Genomic DNA, 13,202 nt, shown 5'->3' with positions numbered 1-13,202 from the left:
GGCACATGTGGAATCTACATTTGCAATGTCATGTTTACATGTGCTGTAGTCTCTGACAAAAATAGTTAAACAGTTGTCAATTGGAATTTTCTGCTGACTGATACATGTATATTGCATGAAAAATCTTTTTACAGTGTAATATAGAATGATATTTACAAAATCCACTCCATTATAAATCTCATTTTATAATATCAACGTTATTATACAGTATATAATGTAATATTATTTTTATGTAAATGGATGCATCACATTCTGACAGTGTTGATAATTTTTGTTTACCCATAATTTAATTTGACACACTACAATTATTCATATTTACACATTGTAAACCTGATTTTTTAAAGCGGTAAATAAAACAAATATTACTGAAGAAATTATTATTTTAGTTTTTCTACTACTACTTTTGTGTTACTTTGCATTTCTTTGTAATTATTTATGAAATCTACTAGCAATTTCTGAGTTAAAATTGTTTCAAAGTAAATCCCACAATTTTATTTTTCAGTCAAACACACACACACACACACACACACACACACAGTAATTATATTCACATCTTTAAAGTGTCCTTGATACGGATTCAAACATCATGTATTTCTTTTGGATATGTGAAAAAATAAACATTTTATAACCATATATTTGGTAATGTCAGCTAGGAATAATATTCATTAATTTAATCTTCAACTAAAACTAATACATAGCTTAAACTTATTATACATTTTGAAAACTACAACTGCAGTCAAAATATACATATAATTGCAAAAGCAAGTAACACTTCAGCAAAACAGTGGTGACATGAGAACGCACTACTACACAAAATACCAGTATCTGAGTGATCGTAATGCATAAAAAGATCATAGATGTATAGACACCCCAAACTGTATTCAGATGGCCACTACCATTCTTATTGTCTCTGCGTTGAATGATTGTTGACCAGATCATTATGATATTCATACTGGTCATCATGAACAGTTGTCTTGTGAGGGTGTCCATTACTCCAGATTTCCAAGGAATTGATCCTGAGTCATTTGCTGGGAATAAGAGATAAGACATGCCTGCGGTTATAGCGTGGGAGTCAGTGCATCATTTGCATAACGTCAGCTCACCACTGGCTTTACTGAAAAATCTGGCCATGTTTTCTGGCAATACATTTATATCCAACCCACAGACATACAAGTAAGATGAATCCATGTCATAAAAGGCACTCCTAAACATCTGACCTATGTTACTTATAAGTGCCCTGTACTTGAAAAACCACACGGAAGTAGTGGACAGACTTTGGTCATTTGATAAGCACACCCACATTGTCAGATAAATGAGAGTGTGCATTTGACATAATCATAAAAAATATATATAAATAAATTAAAAACAGCCACAGAAGGTACTTTTAAAAAATCAGTGAATATTTATTGGAGAACACATAAAACATACATATCATAAAATATATAAAAAGTAAAGTATTAACCACTGACTAAGGCACTGTAACATAACATGAAGTAACTTGTATAACTTGTATATGTAACGTATTGTATATAAGCACACACAAATAAAACCATGAATACAGTTGTTCCACTCCCCACACTACTTCCATCTATGGCTTACTGTAAAATTAAGTCATTGAACATTTTACACCCTCCTTACTGAAATACATAGTTTAATTGATGGCTCAGTATTTAAGCTGCCTGCTTGTGTGGATATGATGGTTGTTTTTCATTATTTTCATTTTGTATGTAAAGGAAACATCAGATCAGTTACTAATGTTGTGTTGGAAGAAATAATTTATTTATAGTGAAATGAGAACTTTTGGCATATGGTAACCTGCGGTTGTTACCTTAAATGGTTAGTTCATCCAAAAACGAACATTCTGTGATCATTTAGCCTTTACCCTCATGTTGTTACAAACTTACTTCCATCGGTGGAACACAAGAGAAGAGATGTTTAAAAATCTCCCAGTGTTATTTGTTCATACAATATGGGGTCCAGTGTTATTCTGGAACCATTGATATTAATTATATAGTAAAAAAAATGTCTAGAAGATTTTTTGAAAGTAGTCATACAGTTTTGGAATGACATGAGGGTGAGTAAATGATGACTGAATTTTCATGTTGGGTTGAATTTTTCTTTCTAGGAGCTATTTCTACCTGATCCAACTCTTAAAATTTGATTTGTTAACTTATTATATTAATGTGCTATCTTTGATGAACAAAATCAGTTCATTTACATATTAACATATTTACTTTTTTTTCCAGTGTACATTTACCCCACAATATGAACAAAAACAACTGTGTTTTTGCACTGCTCCAAATGATGACATGGAAAATATTCAGTATTTTTTTCTAAAAAAATATATGCCAGGATGGAAGATGATGTAAAAACGAAACCGCCTTATTTATAAAGTCATTTTGAAATCTCTAAATAATTTGTAGGTTGTTGCTAAAAAAGGACACATACTAAGAAGGAGTGAGGATAGGGTCAAACCATCCATGTGCAATGACTTAAAAGCTGACGGCCACAATAAGAGAATCTACTTTCAGAGCAAATCCTTCTGTTGGTGGGATAAGTTGCAATTGACATTTTGCACAGACTTCAGAAACAGACCTGGCTTTCATGCTGCTGTTTGAACACAGGGGAAATTGGCTGCAAAGGTCACTGAGCCCATTTCCTCTCCCCCTTGCTCACAGAGACTCAGACCTTTACAGCACCCACTGCTTTTTGCCTGCAACATATTTTAATAGTTACCATTCTCAAACACTCAACGTGTGTGTTCTCCTTAGGTGAGGGCTATCCGAGGTCAGTGTTCGATGTATTTTCCTCCTCCATGTACAGTCTCTGGCATGATGATGCCTTCCCAAAAACCGGTGTCACAGTTGAAACGCATGACTAAGAAGAAAGCGATGATTGCTGAAATTAGCAGAAGTGGACCTTGCCTTTATTTCCTGTAAACTGCTTGTGCAAAATCAGTAAGGTTAATGCGGTGGCGGAAGTTCTAGTTATTGCTGTCTTTTTTAAACTTACAGTTGTCAGGCCATAGAAGAACTCATAAACTATCCTCTTTTAAAATCCTTTCATGAGTTGCTAAAATGCTATTCTTAGCTAGATTTGTTGTTAAATATGTCAGTTTACTTTATTTTGACAATTTTTTAATTACACAGCTTTCTTTGGAAATTCTTGTCTTAATCTCAGTGTACTTAATTCTTGTCAGCGTGTTAATTTCAAAAGAACACTGTTAAAATTAAATAATAGGAAGAACACTGGAAATATTTAGATGACTTTACAAAACGTATGTCAGTTAAAAGATGTAAATTATGAAATAAAAAATATGATGTAAATTATAGTAAATTATGATGAAAAAATTACATGAAGAGGAGCGATTAAAAATAAATGTATTCATTTTATAGTTTTTTTAATGTATGATTTCTTTTCTAGTGTTATTCAATATTTGCTTGGTTATTATGACTAAAGCTCACATGAATCCATCTAGACCATGACGCTACGGTGCCTTGGAAGTCTGACTAAAACCAGTTTCCTTAGAAGATTCCTTCACTAAAAAAAAATGCAGGCCGTACAGAAACAAATAAGCAGGTGTTGAAAATTCCCAAATAGGCTAACATAAGTTTATACAGTATATTACACTGAGGAAATGTAGATGTAATGAAATGTAATGTTTTATGTTTGATGTGAAGGGAGGGGAATGAGGAAGCAGAGAGTTTGGCAAACCAAGTATAGTTGCGCAGATGATGTTTGATTATTATCACGTATAGATCAGAGATTAATAAATTAACTAAAAAAAAATACATTCAAAATTGGATAAAGTGATAAATGAAGGTTTAGACCATAAAAGAAGAAATTGAGTAATATTAAGTACAAAAAAAGAAGTTCTCAGCAGTACCAGATTAGAGTTCTTCTAACAATTGCAGACCATTTTTTTTGTGCTAAACAGAACCCTTTAGGTTCCAAAAAGAACCATGTGTACTATAGAATCTTAATGGTGTCATAAATAACCTCTTTAAGTATGGTTTTTCATAAATATTAGTTTTTATATTATTTATTATTAATATTGTGCTTTTTACCCCTCTACACGGCCTTTACCTTCTAGTCTCTATTAGGGTTTAACCTAAAAGGACTGTCAGAAAGTCATGCCAAATACATACATTTTTTTATTGACATGGAAAATTGTAGCATAAAATGACAGTGCTATAACAAAAGTTATTGTCTGAATACATTAATTAATTATAATTGACACTGAACGTGAATGAATAGGTACATAAAGAAATAAAACATAAAATACAAACACAGAATAGATGCAATGAAGGCCTAGTTCCACTAAAATATCTTTCCAATCCTCGATGATACATTTCCGTCCATCATTATGTGTATTTTGAAATTAAGTGGCAGTTTCCCTCTTTAAATGATGTACACAAATAAAGGAATACACAAATGAGTCACAGTGTGTCTATTCCATTTAAAAAAAAAAAGAAATTAAGTGTATGAAGGCCAAAATGGATGGAATGTGAGACCAGTGATAAACAGTGATAAAAAGTCATGGTATACCTTTAGCTTTTTTGTGACTGCATGTTCATGCATAAAACTATAACAATACGGATCATAAATTCAGCACAGTGGAGAAGAGGAGAGGAGTATTCTCATCCGAGCTGGTCACACTTAGGCTACATATTCTGTTAAAAAAACTAAAAAGTGAAAAAAAAAAAATATGATTAGGAAACCAGTAACAATTTGAAACCTGTGGAGAGTGTTGACGGTCTGTGTGAGCTCTAGCGAGTCAATAATGAGGAGGTTTTCAATGGATTATTTATTGATCTATTTGACAGTTACATGGGTCTAAGGACAGCAACAATTAACACTAAATAGTCTTTATGAAAGAAAATAATTAAAATATAATTTAATTAAAAGAACAGAAAGAAACACCACAAGTTCCTAGATGTAAACATATTAGAATATGACATAATGGAGAATGAAGAATCTATATCATTATGGATTTTATATACTGTAGTTATAATATAGTTTTTCTAATCTAAACTATGGTCTCAAAGTGGAGGCTGACGAAGCTGAAGAGATCAGATCTGAGGGAAAGTCTCTGGAAACTCCAGTCCAGTTGGTGGCGGAAATACACCATAAGTTGGGCTTGTCAACCGCCATTAAATCGTACAAGAAGAAGAAGAGTATCTGGAAGGCGGCAGTGCCGTAAACAGTAGGAGGCGGTAATGCGCTATTTTAGTTTGCGACCCGCTATTCAAAAAACTACAGAAGAAGACGGGGAGGACAGGAAGTGTGTTTGCAGCTGACGGTAGTTTCTAAACCGTGTGCGGTCGTGACAGGTGTGGAAACTGTATTTTTCGAGGATGAATTGTGCTGAGGCGCTTTTGTTTTGAGACGAATAAGCCGCGAGCTGCCATGAAGCTACAAACACAGACTGGAGGTGGGGTGCAACCGTCTTTAAAACTACACTGAGATGAAAAACGACAGTCCGTGTTATTTTCCCATCAACTACCTTTAAATCACGATTAAATTACTCTATATGTTAAGATAGTTTGATAGTTTAAGCTGGTTTATGGTCTTTCAGTCTGCTACGCTGGTCTAGATGGTCTCCCAGGCTGTCTTAAACTGAAAAGTTCCCAAAATCCATTTAAAACCAGTCCGAGCAGGCCGAGAGACCATCTAAGACTGGTTTAAGATGTCTTAAGATCTGTCATTGTTTCTCTTCCCACAGTTTTCAGATTGGATCTACTGATTAGCCACACCAAACAATGTCCTTTCGTTTTCAAGAGGACCGCCAAACAGGAGCAGAATACAGGAGCATAATATTATGACAAATGTCATCACGTGACAGCCTTCCTACATGGTGCAGGTGGTTATTGTGTCCGTGTTAAGATGCCACGACTAGAGGAGTTAGCTAATGTTGTCCTCAGGGTGCCCAGCATCTTGGTGTTGGACATGCTGTATAAATGTGACATTGACAGCTTCACGGATCATCTCAAAGCGAGGACAGAAGACATGCTCTTCAAGTACAAATATGTCATCTGGAACATATATTATTTGGGTAAATATTATGTGATCATCATGAGTCATTATATTGTAGTGTTGGCTAAATATGCAACATGTGACATAGTTGTTGGTGTGTCCTGCAGGTCACATAGTGAGCACCGTGGTGCTGCTGTTGCCACTTGGGCATATTATCCAGCTCTACCTGCATGTTCTCTGCACCCTGCTTCTTTACATGGGTCATCAGATTGTCAGGTGAAAATTACAACGTGATTTTGCTCATTACAAATGGTTTGAAATATGTGAATAAAGTGAATGGTTTGTTGGTAAGTTTTTCAAAAGGTTTTGTTGTGTTAACAGAGATTATGTAAGAGATGAAGCTCAGTATGGATATGATGGTGCACTCTTTCTGGACTCTCCGGCATTGAACCGTTTTGTGACTGCACTCACCAGTAAGTTACAAGTATCACAACCCTGATAGTAATGCCAAAAAGTACTTGGACTTTAAAGCTATTAAGATTTTGGCAAACATATTAGCTTACTAGCTTTTTGCTGAACATATTCAACAAAGCCTGACAATGAAGATCTAACAAACTTTATTTTGTGAAAGTGATTTGTGCTATATGTAATATTTAATAAATGCCACAATTTCTACAATTTTATATATTTTTTTTACATTTTTAATGCGTTAGTGCCTAAATACTTTTTGGGGCTACTGCATATAGCTACTATGTAACCATTTTTGTAAAGAGCACCTATGTATACTATATATATATATATATATATATATATACATGCATGCATACATATATACACACAGTGCCATTCAAAAGTTTGGGATCAGTAAGATTTGTAATGTTTTTTGAAGAAGTTTCTTATGTTCATCAAGGCTGCATGTATTTGATCAAAAATACAGAAAAAAAAGGGAATTGTTTCATGTCATACAACTGGAGAGGAATCGTTCCTTGGAGCCCAAATCTCTTCGGCAATTTCAAACTGTATGGCAACCCTTTGTGGATTTCCTCAGCTGAATAGTGTATTACTATTGTTCTCACTGTAATTGAATTTACTCTAATAACCGAATTAAACCTTAAGATTATGCTTTGATTATGTTAGACGTTCCCCACTTGTTGTTGCTGTTGTTTTCTGTTGTTTTTTGCTTTTTGTATTGTTTTGTTGGGGTTGTTATGGTTGTATTGTTTGGTTTCTTTTGTACTCTTTTAGGTTAATATTATGTAAAATTATTTAAAGTAAAATATTTTTTAAAAATACAGAAAAAAACTAATTTGATGAAATATTATTGCAATTTAAAATAAGTTTTCTATTTTAATATGCTTTAAAATATTTGAAATAAACACTGTTCTTTTTAACTTTTTTTATTTATCAAAGAATCACAGCCAACAGAAAGTATCACAGGTCCCAAAAATATTAAGCAGCACCAGTTTTCCGCATTTTTTATAAATCAGCATCTTACACTGATTCCTGAAGGATCATGTGACATCTGTTTCCCACATAAAAAACTTGATTAGCAATTAAAGTATTATGTATAAATTAGAAAGTGTGCTTGAAAAGAGTACTACCTTTCTATAAAATTATAACTTAAGCCCTTCAGAGATGGTGCAAGAAAAAGTGTGTTGTCTGTCTTGCAATTTTTTGTATGGTTTGTGCAATGGCACAATCACCTTTGACATATTTGTGCATATCAGTACTGATTATGACTCTCTTTTACAATGTGTGTGTGTGTGATCACTTGCAGGTCAGATAATAGTCAGTACGCTGTGTGCGTTTCTCATGCGGACTCGACGTGTGTGGCTGTTCTCAGCGCACTTGCTCCCTCTTCTGGCGCGTGTGGTGTCTGTCCCTCTGGACTGGCTCCTCACACTCTGCTCTGTGTCCATGATGATCACAGGGGCCGAGATGGCCGTCTTCCTCCTGGCCAACCTCTTTGTACCATACAGACTGGCCAGAGCTACTTACAGAGAGATAATGGCAATAGAGGTAAAACACATACTGACGCACTTGCATCTCTTACACACATCGTTTCAGTTCTTCTTTTCTAAATCTCTGTTGTTTCTGTAGGTGACTGAGTTGTACAGACTGATGGCAGTCGTAGTGTCCCTCTGGCATGGCTTTGCTGTGCCTGTATTGTTTAGTGTTTTCTGGTTTGTGCTGTTCGGAGTGCAACTTGTTACCAATTATGGCACTATCACTGCCGTCCAACAGGGTCCGCTACTCTACCTCCTCACCAGGTAAACGGCAGGGTATTCAATCTCACTGAATGGCCATATGAGATGTGAATTGAATCTAATGTGCGTGTGTTTTTCAGTGTGTCTGAATGCTGTGCTAGCCCATACTCCCTGCTTGGCTTAACGTTTGTGGTGTCTTATACGGCTCTGGGACTTCTGAGTCTCTGTAAGTTTTACCTTGGAGGATTCAATGCTCTCCAGAACCATAATGTCATGCACAGGTAAGAGAAGATGATGTATGTTTACTGTGTGCATGTGTTTGTTCAGTTCAAGCGTTCATGTTTTTATATATTGTAGGGGTGTGACAGAGGGAGTGACTCTGCTGCTGTTGGCCCTGCAGACTGGGTTGTTGGACATGACAGCTCTACAGCGCTGCTTTCTGCTCTTTATTATCCTCTTCATCGTTCTCACATCTACTCTACAAAGCATGAGTGAGATCACAGAGCCTGTTGTGTTGGGGCTCGGAGCTAGTAGAAACAGGTATGCGATTCCATTTACAACCTGAACAAATGACAATATTAATGACAGATTGGAGGTATGACAGTGTATATACCTAGTGATACATGCAAAAAAAATGTTGCTATACTATGGAAATGTGTTTGTGAAATATGTTTGTTCTGTTGGCTGTCATTGTTTTGTTAGAACAACTGCTTTTGTTGAAACAGCTGTTTTTGCGCTGATGCTAGACTTATTCAAGTATGAATTAATTTACCAGTGTACCAAATTCCAAAAAATAAAATAAAGAACTTAATTAACTGTTTAATTAATTGAATTATCAAAATAAGTAGTTCTGACTTCATTTTATGCATACATACATATAGATGTGTTCAAAGATTTGGGGTTGTCTCCACAGGAGTGTGTGGAAGCACTTGCGTGGTTTATCTATGTGCGGCTTTCTGCTGCTGTTTCCGGGATTCATGGCCTACAAGATCTCTCAGTTTTTCAACATGGATTTCTGGCTGCTGATCTTGGTCTCTAGCTGTATGCTCACATCGCTGCAGGTACGCTCTGTTTTATGAACTCGTTTGTTTCATTTTGTTTTCTGTGAGATCACAGCATGCTGTGCTTTATAGGTGACAGGCACTCTGCTGATCTACAGCCTGTTCATGGTGGAGGTCTGGCGCGGTGCTGCCCTGCCTGGATTGGATGAGATTGTTTATTATGTGAATGGAGTGTGTCGGGTGCTGGAGTTTGCGGTGGCTGTGTGTGTTGTGGCGTATGGGGCGTGGGAGTCACTGTGGGGAGAGTGGAGCTGGATGGGAGCATCGGTCATTGTCATCCACTCCTACTGCAATGTGTGGCTACGTGCCCAGGCTGGCTGGAAAAGCTTCTTGCTTAGACAAGAAGCTGCTCGCAAAATCAATGTACTTCCACGGGCCAGCGCAGAGCAGCTGCAGGACCACAATGATGTCTGTGCCATCTGCTTCCAGGTCAGAACAAGCACAAAGTGCAGGTGTTCTGCATGTCATAGTTAGGGTAGAATCAAGTTTTGTCCTTGACTTGCAACATATTCAAATGTGCTAGTGGAAGTTGTGAGAATGTTTTCATATTTAAAAGGGTGTATACACTACCATTCAAAAGTTGGTTTTTGAAAGCAGTCTCTTATGCTCACCAAGACTGCATTTATTTGATCAAAAATACAGTAAAAACAGTAACCATGTGAAATATTACAATTTAAAATAAATGTGACCCTGCACCACAAAACCAGTCTTAAGTCGCTAGGGTATATTTGTAGCAATAGCCAAAAAAACATTGTATGGGTCAAAATTCTTTTTCTGATTTTGATTTTTCTTTTATGCCAAAAACCATTAGGATATTAAGTAAAGATCATGTTCCATGAAGATATTTTGTAAATTTCCTACTGTAAATATATTAAAACGTAATTTTTGATTAGTAATATGCATTGCTAAGAACTTCATTTGGACAACTTTAAAGGCGATTTTCTCAATATTTAGATTTTTCTGCACCCTCAGATTCCAGATTTTCAAATAGTTGTATTTGGGCAAATATTGTCCTATCCTAACAAACCATACATCAATGAAAAGCTTATTTATTCAGATGATATATAAATCTCAATTTCAAAAAATTGACCCTTATGACTGGTTTTGTGGTCCATGGTCACAAATGTTTTCTGTTTGAATATATTTTAAAATGTAATGTATTCCTGTGATGACTTTTCAGCAGCCATTACGCCAGTCTTCAGTGTCACATGATCCTTCAGAAATCATTCTAATATGATAATTTGCTGCTTAATATTTCTGGGGAAACTGTCATACACTTTGAGCTAAACACTTTTATTTAGCAAGGAAACATTAAATTGATCAAATTGACCGTAAAGGTATTTATATACCTTTTTTATTTTTATTTTATTTTATTTTTTTATGTTACAAAAGATTTCTATTTCAAATAAATGCTGTCATTTGAATGTTATATTCATCAAAGAATTATGAAAAATATGTAGCATGGCTTCCACAAAACAATGAGCAGGACAAACTATTTTCAGCATTGATAAAAATAAGAATCATTATTAATAATTAATGTAACACGTTAGATTAGGGAACACATATTCACTATTAACTAGGAGTTTTTTCCTCAAACTCCTAATTTGCTGCTTATTAATAGTACAGCAGTTTAGGTATGGGGTAGAATTAAGGGATGGTCTAAAATAGATCTAAAATAGATGGATCTAAAATATGGTCATGCAGAATAAGGCATTAATATGTGCTCTGTAACTACTAATAAATAGTCAATATACTAGTAATATGCATGCTAATTATCAACTCGTTAATAGTGAGAATTGGTCCTTAAAATAAAGTGTTACCATAATTAATTATCAAATAATTGAGCACCAAATCAGCCTTTCAGAATGATTTCTGAAGGATCATGTGACATTGAAGACTGGAGTAATGATTCTGAAAATGTAGCTTTTGCCATCACAGGAATAAATAACATTTTAAAATATATTCAAGTAGAAAACAGTTTCATAAAACTACAGTTTTACTGTATTTTTGATGAGGTAAATGCAGCAAAAAGGACTATTTTCAAAAACAAAAATCTGAATTCTTCCTAAAAATTTAGGTTTGTCGTGTAAATGATAACAGTATAGGATCGAATCGATTACAGAAGTAATCGAATTAAACTTCGCCCCACAATGATGATGATGATAAAGTCAATTTTTTCTATCCTGCAGGATATGACATCAGCAGTGATCACATACTGTGGTCATTTCTTCCATGGCAACTGTTTGAGAAAGTGGCTTTATGTGCAGGAGACATGCCCCATGTGCCATGCCTCCATCAAACCCTCCTCGGCTAATCCGACGGCTGCAGCAGGTGAAGCTCCACCGACCCACCAAAACCCACCTCCATCAGAGCAACAGCCTTCTGAGACCCATCAGGAGGAAGTGCTGGGACCACAGGGAGACAATGTTTGCTCTGCAGAGACGAATTGTGATGAGTCTGAAAGGAAATACTCAAACTCCGAGAGGAATTGTAGCAAGGAGAGTCTCCAACACTTGCACTACGGTGCAAATGGTGATTCCCAAGGTGTGGCAAATCCTGTACCCAGCTGCTCATCGCATGGAGAAGTAGACCCAGAAGTAGCTTCTCAAGAGCTTAGGGAAGCGGACTGAAACATAAGCTCAGCCAGAGAAGTGTGAATCAGAGAAACTGCCATGGCAACAAGACAGACTGACAGTGGCAGAAAACAGCACAGCTCAGAGAAAGTGGGACGCACTGAAAGGAAGCCATAACAATAGAGGGTTACAAATAACAGAGACAGAAATGCTGCAAAAGACTGCAGGTGCATCATTTACTCAGAAGACGTCTTGCTGATTTTGTGCTAGGACTAAGCCGACCACAGTACCTCCGCAGCATTAGATCATAGTTACCAAATGATATTCATTTCGAAGAATCTCTTCTTGACATCTGTTAAGATATAGAGTTGGATGATTCAATGATGATTGTCCAGTTCTAAGGAAGACATGAAAGAATAGATGCATTACAAACAAATTCCTGTTGGCAGTTACTAATTCTGTGATTTTCTTTTCTTTTTTTTAATGTCATTTGGGACTTTTCTGTTGAGTTATTTCAGATACAGGTTATGGTACATGTGTGAATTTCATTCATTCATTCGTAATGCGATTGTTGATATCTGTGCCTCTGACTTTTCTGTAGTGCTTTTATTTGAACTGACATTATGTAGTTGTAATGGAGTCATGGTGATTATTCTCTCAAACACATTGTTTTGTGGATGAGTTCTGCCAGAATGAATGGATAAAAGACAGTCAATGAAGTTGTGAGCTGTGCATAAAGCAAATATCAGATCATTGTTATTGGGGAGATTCCAGTTGAGACTATGTTTAACAGAGCAGAGAATAACGATTAAAGGCTTATACAATCACACTTATTGAAAAGTTGTTTCACTCTTGCCCGATTTCATTTAATCTGTGTGATTTGGAGATAGTTATGTGTCTAGTTCACTGTTTCTTCTATTGCCTTAATGTTGTACGATGATTAAAACAACATATATTATTGCTGGCTAATATATTACTTGTATATATTATATATGACTTATTTTGTCTTTTTTAAGTGAACTTATAAATGTCTAGTATGTAGCAATTAGTAGGTTCCTGGTGTTTAAAATCTGGCAATGCTATTTGTGACCTTGGACCACAAAACCAGTCATAAGAGTCAATTTTTTTTTAAATTGAGATTTATACTGCAATTTGAAAATCTGGAATCTGAGGGTGCAAAAAAAAATCAAAATATTGAGGAAAATTGCCTTTAAAGTTGTCCAGATTAAGCAATGCATATTACTAATCAAAAATTAAGTTTTGATATATTTTCGGTAAGAAATTTACAAAATATCTTCATGGAACATGACCTTTACTTGATATATTAATGATTTTTGGCATAAAAGAAAAATCGCTAGTTTTGACCCATACAATGTATTGTTGGC

General features: G+C 35.5%; 1 protein-coding gene across 3 annotated transcripts; it reads left to right on the top strand.

The window, feature by feature from the left end:
• Window positions 1-5,233: 5,233 nt before the first annotated feature.
• On the top strand, window positions 5,234-12,778 carry LOC107666523 (RING finger protein 145-like). Of its 3 annotated transcripts, none has more exons than XM_016457909.1 (11): window positions 5,234-5,480; window positions 5,726-6,055; window positions 6,144-6,252; window positions 6,358-6,449; window positions 7,754-7,995; window positions 8,077-8,246; window positions 8,324-8,464; window positions 8,541-8,723; window positions 9,097-9,244; window positions 9,317-9,673; window positions 11,434-12,778. In XM_016457909.1, the coding sequence occupies exons 2-11, from the start codon at window positions 5,887-5,889 to the stop codon at window positions 11,872-11,874; spliced, it is 2,052 nt and encodes a 683-aa protein (XP_016313395.1). In that variant the 5' UTR covers window positions 5,234-5,480; window positions 5,726-5,886; the 3' UTR covers window positions 11,875-12,778. The 3 variants fall into 3 exon arrangements, with proteins under 3 accessions (XP_016313395.1, XP_016313394.1, XP_016313396.1); XM_016457908.1 differs by having other exon boundaries at window positions 5,235-5,434; XM_016457910.1 differs by having other exon boundaries at window positions 5,238-5,333.
• The last annotated feature ends 424 nt before the right edge of the window (window positions 12,779-13,202 follow it).

The sequence above is a fragment of the Sinocyclocheilus anshuiensis genome, unplaced genomic scaffold, assembly GCF_001515605.1.
Source record: "Sinocyclocheilus anshuiensis isolate Anshui unplaced genomic scaffold, SAMN03320099.WGS_v1.1 scaffold63, whole genome shotgun sequence".
Taxonomy (NCBI): domain Eukaryota; kingdom Metazoa; phylum Chordata; class Actinopteri; order Cypriniformes; family Cyprinidae; genus Sinocyclocheilus; species Sinocyclocheilus anshuiensis.
This window is presented reverse-complemented; position numbering and strand designations above follow the sequence as displayed.